The 15,943-nt window shown below is 41.5% G+C and overlaps 1 protein-coding gene across 1 annotated transcript in view; it reads right to left on the minus strand.

Annotated features, from left to right (window-relative positions):
* Positions 1-9,170: 9,170 nt before the first annotated feature.
* EXT1 (exostosin glycosyltransferase 1) overlaps positions 9,171-15,943 on the minus strand; it is a 188,122-nt gene continuing 181,349 nt past the window's right edge. Inside the window, exons 9-11 of the mRNA XM_009684082.2 lie at positions 14,011-14,171; positions 12,849-13,020; positions 9,171-9,659 (exon numbers count right to left, since the gene is read on the minus strand). Of these exons, the coding sequence (XP_009682377.2) occupies positions 9,474-9,659; positions 12,849-13,020; positions 14,011-14,171 (519 nt within the window). The 3' untranslated portion in view covers positions 9,171-9,473. The remainder of the gene's footprint in view (positions 9,660-12,848; positions 13,021-14,010; positions 14,172-15,943) is intronic.

Genomic DNA, 15,943 nt, shown 5'->3' on the forward strand with positions numbered 1-15,943 from the left:
CCCCATTGCTATGCAGGGGTAATGATTTCAAACCATTTTTGTAAGTGATTGTGACTGAGATACTGTTATTGCTGCATGCTACCATAAATCATTACGCTTTTCCAAGTCTTCTTTTCATTTGGTAGTTTAATAAAATAAATCTGTGGAAACTGCAATCATCTATTACATTTGCAGTAAGATGGGGGGCTAAAAACACCCACCTCCAGAGCTCCCACCTAGTAGTACCACTTTCAGACTTTCTTCCATCCGGTGTAACAGAAACATACACTTACTCTGAATGTTTCATCTGAGGATCCGAAAGCACTGGCATGAACCCCTAAATCTCACATCCGTCCTTGCAGAACAAGGATATTTATTAATATCCACTTGCCGTCTAGGAATGGTGAAGTGCAGGGAGGTTAAGTGGGTTTTACCTCAGAATAAATCAGGAGAAGAATCAGGAGCAGAAGCAAGAATCCTATCAGCTAGCCCTCGGTCTCAGGAGAGGAGAACCTCTTCCTTGGCACTTTACTTACTCCCGATGTTATTGCTCCTAATGTATCAGACTTGACTTCTGTTGACTGATGTATCTGTTACTCCAACCAGCTGCAAAGGGAAGATTCAGTTCCAAGGTGACCTCAAGCCGCGGTTACCCCAATGCCATACAGCTAAGGAGGATCACTGATCTCTATGGGCATGTGGACTGGGGATTCAGGGCAAGCATGAGTAACGCCGCATTTGTTTTGGATTTACTCTAGTGTTACTGAGATCAGAATTTGGCTCTGCTCTAAGAGAGAGAAAAATATATATATGTTGGATTTATTTGCCTTTGGAGGCACTAGATAGATTTCAATACTTAGGGGGATTGCATTTAAATCATCCGTGGATTTTGAAAACAACATTATTGCTTGGTATCACAGGCAATTCCCAATTTTTAGATCATCTTGAGCTAGACTCAGTTTTAGCCCTAATAGCAACTTTTCTACTGTTATGGTGAAGGAAATGGAATTGCAGTGAACTGGCATACATTTCCCTTAAAAGTTATAAAATGACAAATGCTTTATTTTGGCTTCTCTTGAGAATTTGCTGGGTATTAAAAATAATCTTAATGTAGTCACATAGTGCTTTAAGATAGTGTTTTGACTGCCTGTTTCAGGAAAAGCATAGGACTGTATGTTTTCTTGGCAGCCTATCACAAGGTGCTGATTGCATTGTAAATGTGGCTTGTTATCATAGCTGGATCAAGATATCACTGAACAAAAAAATACTGTAACTTCATCCTTAAAAAGTCGAATTACACCCTTTTTCAGGCCATGACAATACATGGTCTTCAACACAGCTAAGATCAGTTTACATCAATCAAAGAAAGAGGAGAAAAAGAGGAGAATCCATTTCCTAATGCTGTATCAGCCATTTCATTACTGTGTTTTAAATACTAAATTTTTTTAAGTTTACATTTTAAATTTGGTTTTTGAAGGCCATTTCTGAAACTGCTACCTTGCCTAATCTGTTTTTTTGTTTTCTTCTCAATTCCCTGATGCTCTGACAGTGGTAAAAATAGTGGGTGCGTGGTGAGCTGGGCACCAGCAACTTATCTATTTGCTGTGTCACACAGATCCACAGCAGGTTTAGGCGACCAGACTGTGAAGAAGGGCAGGTTTTCAAAAAAATTCTAGTGACCATTCAGCAGCCTACCAAATCATGGCAGAACTGAAAAACTGAACACTTTTGAACTGCATTTCGGACTTGCATTGTCGAAAGAGCAGAGTGGTTGCAGATGACTCTCTCCATCTCCGAGTCAAGTTGCCATAAAATGCTTTGGTTTTCTAAGCTCTTCCTAAAAAATTAGGACATTTTCAGTCAGCTGTCTTCTACAAGACTACCAAAAAAACAAAAAAAAGGCCCACTGGGGAAGCCAAAGACCACAAGATACTAAAAAAAAAAAAAAAAAAAAAAAAGCAGGAACTCAGTGCTGATCTCCAGCAGTGGTTCTGCCTTGTATTTGTTTTGTGGTCATCAACAGGAGCTGTTTCTAAGTGGAGAGAAAGGGAGAAATCTGAGGAAAACTGTTTTACATTTCTGCTGCAAATTCCAAAGTGTTGCATTGGTATTTTCACTCATTACCTCAGCAGTTGCTGTTAATATTTCTTTCTCCAAATACCTTCCAGTGAAACCTCCAGAATGGACTTTATCCTATATTTTCTTGAAAGAAAAAAATCTGTTCCTTAATTCACTTCACCACCACCAGTGAAGCAATGGTTAATAACAGAAAGGAAACGAGGAGGAGCTCAGGCTGAAAAGAGAAGACACACTGCAGTCAGGGAAACACCCTGCCTTTCTTAATGCACAGCAGAAATGCAGGTAACGTGCAAATGAGCTACCCTGCACCAGCAGCAGCTACGGCAGGCAGTTCATAAAATTCTCGTACGGACCTGAACGCAACCTAGAGAAACAAAAGCTTGCAATAAAGCACATCGTGCAGCTACTGTGTCACTCTCATCCTACTCAAAATCTTAAGAGAAATCTGTTTCTCGCTGATAACATCGTGGGCACAACTAGCTAATAGCGTTAAAAAGAGAAAATGGAGACCTATTTCTTTCCTCTTTGGCTGATAATTTAAAAGAAAATAAAATAAGATGTTGATCAACGTCAACTCTCATATCTGTCTCCATTCATCTTATTGCGCTGGGAGATTTTTTCCAAAATGCCCTCCTATCAGAAGTATAGTTAAAGTTCAATTGATTATTCATTAAGTAGCCTGGGCCAGATCCTTAGCTCACGTTAAGTCAGCACAGTCCCAGTGATTTCACTGACATGGCTGATTTATTCCAGCTAAGAATAACAGTGGTTTTGTTCTGATCTGTTTTTATTCCCAGCGAGGCAGGTTAGCATGGGATTCCCCTCACCTAACGGTAAGTACAACACCGAGATCTCCAGGGAAGCTGATACTTTTATAGACGACAGGGATGAAACAAGCTCTCTGAGGGCATCGCTCATCTGACTTATTTCGGATTTGATTTCCACTGACTACACAGGGCACGAGGGGTGTGCAGCTACAGTAGTGAGTCGGTTCAGCTCAGGATTGCACTTCTGAAGCGACTCTGCCTTTTGGGTGAAGCTAAACTGGAAGATGCAGAAGCGCATCTAATGCACTCCATCTGCAAAGGGGTGTTCAGTCCACAGCATAAGACCTGAGCTAACCCCAGATCACCCCGCTCCAAGGTATATATGGGGTGGAAGCCAGGCCCTCAGCAGCCAGATTCAATTTGGACATCTACCCCAACTAGGCCACGTTACTTGCTTTTGTTTTCTTGGTTTTGTTTTCCGGCAGGGAGACGCCCAAAGCCAACAGCAAGCACAAACAGCTGTTGGAACCCTCTGTTTTGGAGGAACCGGTAGTGACTCAGAAATACTGGAGCAGAGTAGAGCCACCTGCTCCTTTCAGCCTGTTGCCAAGATATATCAGTCTTCTTCCAGTGGCAGATCAGACGGGATGACAATTTATGGACCTCTCCAGGCTTGGACAGTCTGTACCCCAGAAGGAGTATGGCTAGGTCTGGACATCTCTGAGGGGGATGAAAAAATGACGAATCCCTAAAACGTACAGGCCATGATCCAAAGCCCAGTGAACTTATCAGGAAGATTCCCAGAGCGGGATTCACCTGACCTCAGGTGGGTATCTGCAGCGCAGAGCCTGTGAGTGGTGTGCCACCACTGTCTGGGAGAGCAAGTGGCACCTGCAAGGTGCAATTTATCTCGTACTAAAGGACAGGTCTAAAGCGAGTGAGGAGAATCGCTCCTAGAAATGCTTCGCTCCATCCCCCGAGCATGGAGGGAGTCTAAGAGGATGAACTCTGAGGTAGTCGACTGCCTTGTAGGCACCTAAAATTAGGTGGGAGGAACAGAATCCCCTGTGACTGGGATGGGCTTCCAATAAGCCCCTAATGATAAAGATGGGTGAAGAAATTAATATATTCTCAGCCTTCAGGGACCAGCCTTCCAAGGCCTCTAGGCTGGTGGAGCAATCATCTTCACACACACATATACAGGCAGTGCTTCCTATTAAAGTCAAAGTCACCAGCCAATTACTGTGTCACAACACAGGGACTCTGTGCCACCACACACAAGTGACACACAGACTGAATTTTTTTCTGCCCTCAGGTAAGATAGTGCACACCTGTCAATGTTGCCTGAGTAGTTACCACTATGTATGCATGCTACACCATATACGTTATCTAAAACTCACGTAGGCTACACTAATAGACATCTCTCAGTTCAAGCAGAGAAGAAAGCAGATATAGAAAAAAGCTATTAATTTAATTACCCTGAACTTGAGATACATGACGGTCACACTCCCAGATTTGCACTTGCAAGAGCACAAGCAACATTTGTTATTCTCCCTTAAAAATAAAAACACGCTGCCACAGAAATGTATGTCCTTTATTAACAAATTTTCAAAATAAATCTCAAGAAAAAACGTCTTTGGTGACACTATCTATAAAAACAACCTGTCTTAGATGGTAAACCTATGGTGTTATACAGGTTAATGAAGTAAACCAAATTATATGGCTTTTTAATTTCTCACTCTCTCTTTTTCTCTCACTCACACACTTGCTTTAGGTTTAATTGCACCATGTTGTCAACAGTGAAACAAGGGGTGAGAACACTTTAAAAAAGATGTGGCAGCACTGTGAAAACATTGGTAATGCATTAGAAAATTTTTCTCAAAAATGTACATTTTATACAAAATAAGATTGTACTTTTTGTTTGCTTTTTTGCTTTACATATGCCCGTCTAAGAATTTCCATTTCAGATTTCCATTCCAATCATCCAAATACTATACATATTTTCTCTTAATATAAATACATAGGATTATGTACAAGGTCGCAAGGCCCACTGGATCATCACTAATCCACTGCGAAACAGTCACTAAAAGAACATGAAAAGGTGAGAGAGAGTACCCGAAAGCATCTGATGAGTCCCATAACCCCCCTTAATTTAACTCAAATTTAAAAAAGAGCGTAAAGACAATTAAAATAGTGATATAAAGGCCAGCTGGCCTCAGTTTTAAACAAGGGTGAGATGCACATCGTTTTGGAAGGTGCCGTTTTGTTCTGCTGCAGACACCAGCCAGGGCGCTGCCGGGGCAGGCCACTGGCGAGCAACTCCTCCAAGCAAAGGGTGTCACCGCGAGATCCTGCAGTGTCCCACGGCCACCCGTCGGGGCCACCTCCCTGCCTTAGCCCTCAGCTGCGGAGCCAGCCTGGAAAAGCCACCAACCTGACCAGCCACCTCTTGCTGGAAGAGAATATTCAATTGGAGGAAATGATAAAATTGCTGTTGATCAGTATTTGTGTCATGACAGCCATCAGGTAGTTTTTATTTTGGGTGCGGGGAGAGAGAGAGAGAAAAAGGAGGACACTATATTTTAGGCTAGGAAACAACGCTTTTCAAAAAAACAAAACAAAACCGTGAAGTCTACTTCTAGCTGGTTCTTTCACTGTTTCAGCATTCAAACGATTATTTCCATTCTTGAAATGACATGTTTTGGTAGATGAGCTATTCTGAAAGATGTTCACTGGTGAAATATTAATTCCTTTGTCAAAGTTGGCTCTAAAAAGAAATTGAAATCTGAAATCGATCAAATCCATGATGTTTTCAAACAGAAAAGAAGATCAAAGCGCTCAACAGCCATGCATTAGCACACCGATGTGTTCATTATGAAATTGCTACAAAGCTTAAACATTCACTTTTGGAAAAAGTTATGGCAATAATTAGAGTTTTTCACAAAATAGAAAGAGGGCAAATAAAATCTCATATAGGCCCAAGGGACTATGAGGAGAGCCAGGCACTTTCTATCTTGGAAGTCTGCCCCTACTTTTATGTCTTATTTTTCTCATTATGAAACCTTCCTCCAGCAATAGATCTCATTCAAATTATAACTGGGAAGGGTTTCTTTCTTTTTTTTTTTTCCTTAATAAATTCAATTAAAAATTCATCAGTTCTCACAAACTCTAATACCTATTTTTATTCTGTTTTAATGGCATGGATCTATTCACATTCATCCATCCATCTCACCCCTGATTAAATTAAGGTCAGTAACCTTTACAAAAGGCCACATGGATAACACTCAGTCAAGTCATCAGGCATTCAAGTACCTGTAAAGTAAAGGCTAACATAGCCTGCCGTTAATGAAAAATAAAATAAACCCTACAAAAGGAGCAACAAGGAGTGTGAACCTTGTTTCAGCACCATCTGAATTAAGGAGGGGAAGGGAAAAAGAATGAAGAACCATTAACTCACATACAGGATGTGATAAAAGGGTGATTTCATTCGCTAAAGAAACGGAACAGCCCTATCCACCACCGATTCACACAGGAGGCTTGGAAACGTGCCTGGTGTCCTTGGGAGCATTGGCTGATAACATCCGCCCCTGCATGATACACTAAGTTTCTAAAATGAGTCTGTATTCAGCTCTTACCCCCAATCTCCAGCCCATGGACACAGATCTGTGGCCATTATCAACACTGGCCGCCTCGTACATTCCTTCCTGGAGAGACGGTTACGCCTTGGTAACGTGCTCCAAAGAAAAACGCTCATACCTATCCAAATCCGTTCTGGACTTAAGCCTTTTATTGTTACTTGTTTAATTAGTGATCTGTAAACAGAAGAAACCTTGAACCATGGTCAGAGCTCGCTTTGCACAGCCTTTCAGCCACCCCAAAAATGACGCTAACAGAATGCCAAAGAGCTTAAAAGCTTGGCTTTACTTGCTGCACTTTGAAAATGGTGAGCTACTCCCATTTTACTAAAAACTTAACCCATATGTCCCCCAAAATGTCATTAAATAAAACCCTAGCAGAACTGCAGTCCTCATTTTTGTGGAATGAGTGACCGAGCACTTCTCTTCCCTCCCCCTGCCAGGTTCCTCTTGCTGGTAACAGACCAATTTAACTATTTCTCAGAGCTTCGAACATCCTCATGGACAGATCCACGTGCACGCCTGCAAGCTGGGACATGAGCAAAGCGGGAGCTGTGCCAACCTCAATAAGCGCTGGACAACGTTCGCCAAATCCAGGAGTCTAAGGAGAAGACGTATTCCAGTCCCTAAAAGAGCTGGAAAGAGCTGACTTTCAAAAGGAGAACGAGGCATGGGAACTGCTGAGCAATTCACTCTGGGAAAGCAAACCACTGGACTTTGCCTTCGCCAGCAATTATGCAAGTGCAGAACTGATAGCAAAGGGAAGTAAAGTTCTGGTTTTAAGAGATTCAGGAAACTGAATTAGCAGCTCACCAGAGCCGGCAGGAGAATATCCTGCTGCCCTTCTTTCCTTGTTCCTGTCTATATATTCCTACCTCTTTTCACATCTCTCCCCATGTTCATTCATCTCACGAAAATGACATTAAAATCCAGTAAATCACTGGACTGCTTTCTGCGACTTTAATGAGTTAAATAGGCTCACGGAAGCATCTGATGGGCACTGGCCAAAGGTCCAAGGTGAGACTGCCTGGCCAGGCCCTGGGATGGGCCAGAGAGCAGCGCGAGTTGGGGTCAAGTGGCACCTCTTCCCCTCAGCAGCAGGTCGTGAGCTAGTCTCACACACGATTTGCCAGATTCCTTTGGCGATCTGGTTCAGATTTAACACACCGTGCCAGGAACTGGATGCTCCTGCCCTAACTCACCATGTGCTATTCAAGTATTGCACTGCATATGAAAAGCAAACCCTTCTTTGTGAGTCTTTGTGTGTCAGGTTGCATAAAAACAATTAATAATACACACTTTGCACTTTTAAAGCCACTTTCAGTTCAGGAATTCTGATCTTACCATCAACAGTAATTACTTAGGCTTCACAGTATTTCCTCCATAACCAGTAATTATTATTTTTACAGTGAGGAAACTTGAGGTATACCTCAGTTATGGGAGTTGCTTAAAGCTGCTTAATAAATTAGTGCCCAAACCTGAAATTAAACTAATAATCTTGGTCCAAGCACCTTCGTACTCCTCTAGCTATTCTTCACTCCTGTTACTACACAGCCTAGATACAAAGGAATGAGTTATAGAAAGATTTGCTGGTCTTCTTTTGGGCATTGACGCCAAATCCTCTCACTGTGACTTTTAACATTGTTCTTACCAGTGGCTATTGTTACAGTATCCCCCAAATGCACCTCATAAAAACGTGAGGGTTCAAAACATTTTTAGAGTGATTATTGTCTCAATAAATTGGAACGGTACCTTTCTAAGCTAAATCACTGCTTTTGTTTTAATTCTTCAATTTAAAGGAACACCTAAATGAGCAGAGCACTACAGAGAAGTATATAACTGGCATATTTCTATTTTAAATACTTCCATTTGAAATTATAACACCATTTTTGAGCATCAGCAACACCCGTACTTCAGGGGCAGATTTTTTTGCCCGAATCACCCTGCCTTAAGTATATTTGGGAGAACTCGCTGCCACCAATACCAAGCAACTGACAACGCAGTTTAGTTCAGATGTCCAAACTCCAGGAAGAAATTTCTCCACCTATTGGCACTTCAGCAATTTCACATACACACACAAAATAAAAGCCCTGCCACGAATTGATTTAATATAAAACAATTTGTTACAGGCTGAGTTCCTGTATTTCAAGAACTAACATGTCTTCTTTTTGCCCAACAACCCTTTCCACCCCTACAGTCCTTCCAGCCCGCAGCAGTGCTCGGACACGATGAGCCTGATTCGGTGTGACCCATTCGTAAGAGAGTAAATGGCACTGAATTCTTGCTGTGCACGAAGCCTTTTCTGTCCTCCATGCTATTGGTTTCTTCCTTGGCAATAATGCTCCTCTCCCCTTTAAAAACAAAGCCGATGACTGTATTTATTTAAAAATAAGATCCCCCAAACAGAAGGATCTTACCTCTAGTTTTACACGTCGGGAGTTCTCCAAGTTTTCTGTCTACAGAAAAGGAATTTGGCTATATTGACTGCTATTAGCTTGTGGAAAACTAAGGAAAAAAAAAAAGTCAGCAGCAAGTGGAAAATACAGTACTTAATTTCTGTCCTGCTTGTGCTCTATTTCTTTCTGTAACTGCTGCATTTTCTCCCTGTGAGATTCAAACATTTAACTTTGCAGGGGAAAATGAACGAAAATTGTAATCAAATGCATGTGAGAAAGAAATGGCAGCTTTGAAATATTCACAACCAACACAATTTTGATTAAAGAAAGAACTCTGTTTTTAATAGTTTTTTTGATCATTAAAAAAGTTTAAACCTGCATAGCAATCATTTCAAAAATAATTATTTAATGTTCCATAATGAAACTGTACACAACCTAGTCTCGAGCGACAGAAGCCTGTGAGGTGGTTTGAAGCAGTCCAGAGCAATGAACCCCTGGGAGCCATGAATCAGCTTTCCATTTTCACGCATTTTTCTGTCCTTGGTACAGTCTGGCTCCTTGTGTCAGTGGATCTGCGCTGGGCAGGGCGAACAGTTCAGCCCCCTCAGCAGGGCTCCTCAGAGTCGTTCAATGTCTCGATATTTCTTCCTCAGAATGGAGACCTGGTCTTTAAAGAGGACAGGGTCGAGCCTCATCTGAGAATGGATCAGCGGCATATAGCCAAACCAGCTGGCAAAAGTGTTCATGCAGCTCTGTCGCTGGGCAAAGTGGTCGGGGTCAGCCCAGCGCGAAGCCCTGGAGGTCTGCACGGGCAGAAAAGCAGAAATCAGTGGTCAGCGTTGACAAAACCACCCAAAAGGCAGGAGGTCCGACGCCACGCTATGATGCGACGCCAGGGTTTGAGGTCACCCTGCTCCACAGTAGCAGCAGGAGGCTGAAATCTAGCTAGTGGCTATTTTCCAACCCCAGGAACGAAGCTGTGCCCATAGGAGGAGCTGGCCACCCCACGGGCTTCGCTCGAGGCGGGAAGAGGGAACGCGCGGAGGCGACCCGGACCCTGGCTGCTAGCAGCCCTCACCTGGAGCACAAGCACCTTGGGGCAAGCCTCCCAAAGCCTGTCAGCACACTAGCTCACAATCTATCTTTTGCTCTCTTTTTTTTAAACCTACAAGCTATTAGGAGAGAGGAGAACAAGTCATTAAAAAAAAAAAAAAAGGAACGAAAACAAGGACACCATTTTCCACTAGAGGTACACATCTTAGAACCAGCTGCTGCCCATGGCCTTCAGCTATAAGAGGAAAATACTGCAAAATTATTACAGTTTGTCAGGTCAAAAATGCACTTCTGCAGTCTAGACCAGCAAAAATTTATATACAAGTAGTTTCAAATCATTTGTAATTGAGCTCAGTGCCACTTCTTACATGTCTAAATTTACTCGTGCATGTAAATGTCCCGCATGTAAAAGCGGGATGCTTCCAGAAATCAGACTGGCTGAGAGTAGTACGTAAGACAGTACAACCTTAAGCACTGAGAAAATAAACTGAAATTCCAGAGACATAACATTAAACTCTGATCTGAGGAAAAGAACATAGCTTGTCTTTATGGAAAATACTGTGGCCTGATTTTCCAAAGCTCAGAGCAACTGTAATTGCTATGAAAGTCCATGGAAACTCAGCACCTCTGAAAAATAAGCCCCTAAAAGCTCTGAAGCAATTATTATTCTCTCTCTGTACCTAAACTACATGTATAAATATAATAAAAGTTAAAACTACTGTTTCAGAGAAACTGTGAACGCTGAGAAACTACTAAGTTGTTCTGTGCCACTTCTCATGCATTTCTACAGGATTTTACTTCTATTTCTACTATGCTTCAAAAATAAATACAAATTCATAAACTCAGAGTGTGTTAATTAAAATATGAAGAAACAGATAAAGTCAGGGTATTGCCAAAGGAATTTGGTATCAGACTTGATCTTTATCCAAGGCCTGTTGAGTTTAGCTAAAGTGGAAGGTTATAATGTGCATTGATTCCAGCCTCTTGATTACACACAGCCTCTAAAGAGCAAGCAAAATCTTGCTGCTAGAGGATTACAGCAGACATGCTGGCCATTAGCAGTGAATTTCCATATGACCATTAATCTCTGTCACAACATTGAGGTTATGATAATTTTTTATTTGTCTTTCAAGGAATTATGAGCATGGTCCGTTATATTTCCCAAAGCTGCAGGAACAACTTGTCTTAAAGAGGGAGTTACAGTTCACGGTTAACTCAAGTCACTACCTCTAAAAAAAAGAAAAATGTATGTTCAGCCTGCACCAAACAGCGAAAACACAGCCCTGCAGACAAGTGAAGCTCAAACTGGAAGCAAGCAAGTAGTTTTGCATGGCATCTTATTGTTCGGATAAGGTCTCGTGTGCACAGATGAGTCAGAATTGCTGAATATTATCCATAAAGCAGATGAAAATGTAGCGCCGAAGAGATGAGGGAGTCTACAGCCTGGCTTGGCCATGCCTCAGTCAAAGATCCAGAATGTTGGGTCATGCTAATAGAAGAAAATGTGAGGGGAAAATAGAGGGCCCCTTCCTTCTCCTGTCCCCTTCTCCCCCGGTAACCCTGGTGCTGGCTGAAGTGCTGACCACAGACACTGTGGAGGCACAGATGGGAGGTTGCTTAGGACTTGCAGCTTCTGTGCTCTTATCCCATCTCTCACTCCCACATGGCAGGAATAGTCCCCCAAACCTACCATGCACCTATGTAATTAAAAGGTGCATCCATTTCTGCAGGGACAGAATACTTCCAATGGCTCGAAGAAGCTCTAAACCAAACAGCTAGCGAGCAGTCGTGACCACAGGACAAAACGTTCCTTGGGGGAAAAAATGTTTTCAAAGCACAAGTTACCTCTGTTGTGACAGTCTAACGTCAGTGCTTTAACCACACTATAAACTTTTAAATAGCACAGGTATGGCCCTGTACATTACACTCATTAATAATAATTAAAAATACGAAATCTTTTTAGAATTTACTTCTGCTTCTAGCACTGCATGACTAGGTCTTAGGTCTAGAATATTTAATTAGCAAATTGCAGTCTAACTAAATTCAGTCACCACAATCATTCCACAGTCATCAGGTCCATTAATTTGGGATGAGCACGTGCAGTGATCCTAACTGGAAGACCACTGTACAGTGAGGAGTTGGCGTTCCATCGAGGTTGGTCCTCCATCGAGGACACAGGCCTGTGCTGGGCTGCTCATATCCCTCAGCCGCAGAATAAACTTAGCCAGCTAATCATAACAGAGGGCCCTTTAGGCAGCTCCCACCAGCAGTTATGTCACCTGGGTGTCCTCATCTTTATCTAAAAGTGAAGCAGCATGTTCGCATGTGAACATACTTTTGCTTGACAGTAGGAATGATCAATATAATTGTTTTCTTCTAAAAAAAATCCTGCAGGAGCTCTAAGATCAAAATATGCGTGAACCTCACCATAGACGGAATCTGAGCAGGGCGCTATGCACTGGCCAAGAGGTTTGTCTACTGCTGTATCATCTTGGGGTTCCCAGCATCATGCTGTATCATCTTGGGGTTCCCAGCATCAGAAGGGATGTAATATTTAATTAATTGCTAGTCTTTTTTTCCGCTCCTATCCTTGAACGTTCTAATTAAACATCTCATTATACTTAAAGATTCAAGTGGGTGTTCTTTCTTAGTGAGAGCTAGAAAGAACCAGCACCTACCCAGCACGTACACCACTGTAAATAACATAATACGAGAAAACTATGAAGAGAAGCTGTCATCTACATGTAGATATTTGCTATTTCTCCTTTTGGATTTTCTTTCACTACAATAAGCATACTTAAAGTCTATTTACAGTTCTGTTAAATTAAAAACTACAAAAAATAAAGCAGAACTGAATTCATTCCACAAGTCTAACCTGGAAGTCAAAAGGCGGTATTAACAACATGTCTCAGCAGCTAAAACATGCTGTGGATACATACCTGTCCCATCATGGTCTCTTTATACTGTTTTTTCTGTGTTACTTTGATTGGAGGCAATTTTGTCACGGCTGACACCAAAAAATTCATTAGAATGTCCTCACAATTGGCCAGTTGGTCCACCATATTCTTTAGGCTGGCAGGCAGGTAATGAGTGTACAGGTAGTGATAATATCTGGGAAACCAACAGCAGGTTTATTAATACAAGTCACTGTATTTTCAGGGACTATGAACTCTAGAGAATTCCTGCCCCAACTGAGACATAAACGTTGTATGCAAGGTTGGATATACCAGATCCTTTCTTTGGTCTCATCCTCCAATAAGAAGGGAGACAAATCAGTGTTTCATCAAGGCAGTAAACAGTGCTACTGGAGAAACAACATACATGTCTATTTTTTAAATTGGGTTGAAAGAAAAAACACAGACCTAAGTATAAGATAATGGTGAAGTAGGAAAAAGAACTCCTCATGCTATATTGTGATAGTCAACATTGATGAATTTACTCTCCATTTCTTCTTTCAAAACTGTGTCAAGCTGGAGAGAACACTACTAAATTGGCCTATTACTGTCCTTGTTCAAATCGTTCTCCTCTTGACTTACTCTATTTCCTTCACCCTATCTTCTCCGTTATAGCGGGATCGATCAGGTACTGTAGAACTTGTTGACTTTCTCTTAAAATCTGGAGAGACCTTCAGTCTGCTGAAGTCCTAACAACAGGCATCTTCTCCGGTCTGCTGCACTGTTCTGCAGTGTACCCACTGCACTACGCTTCTAGAGCAGCCAGAAGACTTTGCAGAAGACTTTGCAGCTGTCAGCCAACACATACCCAGAGCTGGGCTGGAAGTAACTTCCTTTCTGCTATGCTACAGGCCATTCAGCCGAGCAGCTTAATGAATTCGGGAACTCTTTGAAGTGTGTAATTCCTGATGTTAAAAAGAGCAGTCCGACTGCCTCAGAACACAAGCGACTTCAAAGAGACCCAACAAGCGCAATAATGATTACCAGATTCCCAGAGCTAAACCGAGAACTTAAATTATTACCCCATAAAAAGGAGACCCATTTATTATCTTTCCATTTTTTCCCCTCCCCGGAAGAACGCTCTGTATTCCCCCCATGCTATTTTGTTTAAGACAGAAGGAAGACAGCAGATGCTCTAGGTTCTTACTTATGGTAAATAGCAGCTCCTGTCAATACCATGGAATAGTCGTTAGTCCATTTGGAGGTATAGCCCCATCTCTCCTTAGTGTTGTCCCAGAAGTGACTGCGAGCAGGGTATCCCACAATCCTCTCTGGAAAACTCTGCCAAACTGTAAAGGCAAAATCCACCTGCAGACAAAGGCACAGGCCAAATGAACAGCCAAATTCTTTCGACAAATGTCAACAAAACAAAATATTACCTTGCCATTAATTCATAATTCAGAATCTTGAAACTGTTGCAAAACATTAATTCTATGTATTCATCAGCAAATTAAACTGACTGCTTGACATTTTGCCCTATAATTATGCACATTTTAATGGTTCCTGTTAAAGGGAGTCTAGAGAATCGCAGCATTACATTAACATTTTCAAGCGAGCCCTTTACATATCAACCCTTTTCAAGTTACAGAAAGAATAAGGGTAGGTGCATGCATTTATACTTAGATGGACCTTAGCGCTAATAGCCATGTGGTAAACGGAACCTTTTGCACATCTTTATGCATCTCACTTATTTACTACTTCAGTACTGTCAACACAAAGCTCTGAAAATGAGGAGTCAAACACTTTAAATTATAAGGGTGGCTCAGAAAGATTAAAACAAGCAATCAGTGTGCTGTTCTTTCATATTTTCCTTCTGTTCTGAGCCTTTGAGGTACAGACACTTCATGTTTTTAAGACTGTCTATATGGCCAAGAGGGTTAAATGCATTTCTTAAGAAAAGAGGAGGATAGCATTCCCATGCAGTTATATAGCTTTAGGAGTCTGTGTTTTAAGAAAAATGCTTGATGCTGTATGAGCCACAAGAAGATGTCGAAAGCTGCATTATTTATTTTCGTCTTGCCATAACTACTTTAATAACTCAAACCTCTGAGAATTGAAAGGGTGATAGCATACTGCTAACCACCAAACAAATTTTAGAGACAACAGGAAAGGAATGATTGGGGTAGTCTGCAGCAGGCTCATCGGCCCTGGATTTGAAAGGAGCTTGGTAAAAATACATATGGAAAGCTTTTTTTTTTTTTTTTTTTAACCCATGTGAAGTTTTTTGACAGTCTCCTCAGTTCAATTTATATTTTGCAGCTCAAAGTAGCCCAAATTTTTAAAAGAATTAAAGATAAATCTAACTGCCCCAGTCAAAACCATGCAAACAAGGGATTTGTTTCTACAGTGCATACAATGTTTTCTCTCAGTACCACAGGGACTAAAAGTTTGCTCAAAAATACTTGAAAAACCTTCCAAGAATACAGCCACGGTCAGGGGTTTAGAGGTTAGATAAAGAATAGCGGCTATGAAAATAGTTACTTTTTGCATGATTATTGTCAGACTTCTCTCATTTACAAGTGTTTTTATGAAACAGAAGAGTCGCACATGTACTGGAACAGAGAGTTAGGGACTGGCGCTTTTCTTTCAAGTTGTGTCAAGGAGTCTGAGGCCAATGTGCACAAACCAGTTATCGTTGTGATAGTTCTGATCTCATCCAAATCAATACCACATGAAAGCACTAAAGGTTTTCTCCCTGTAAAGCCCTTTCCCATAAAAGCTGACATCTGTTTTCTTTAGAGAAGTTGGAGAATCTCAAACTAAAACAAATACTGAAGCAGCTATATCCCACGTCCTCGCTTGTGCTTTTAAATATCTATCCTTGTACCAGTGAGAGGCACTAAAACAACTACCCTAAGGGAAATATCCCTTTACAAAAAAAAAAAGACCCAAGTTCTCGTCCTATATAATTTTCAGCAGCCTTATCACTTGGCTGATCAGCAGGAAAAGGTAACAAGTTTCTTTAATCCCCATATAATTTCTAACCCGTGCTGATTTCCAGTTACTTCCCATACAAACATCCCTCTCTGCGTGTGGCAGAGCTCTTTGGGCTGTTCTTCACACCAGCGAAATTATGTGTC

This window comes from Struthio camelus, chromosome 2, assembly GCF_040807025.1.
Source record: "Struthio camelus isolate bStrCam1 chromosome 2, bStrCam1.hap1, whole genome shotgun sequence".
Taxonomy (NCBI): domain Eukaryota; kingdom Metazoa; phylum Chordata; class Aves; order Struthioniformes; family Struthionidae; genus Struthio; species Struthio camelus.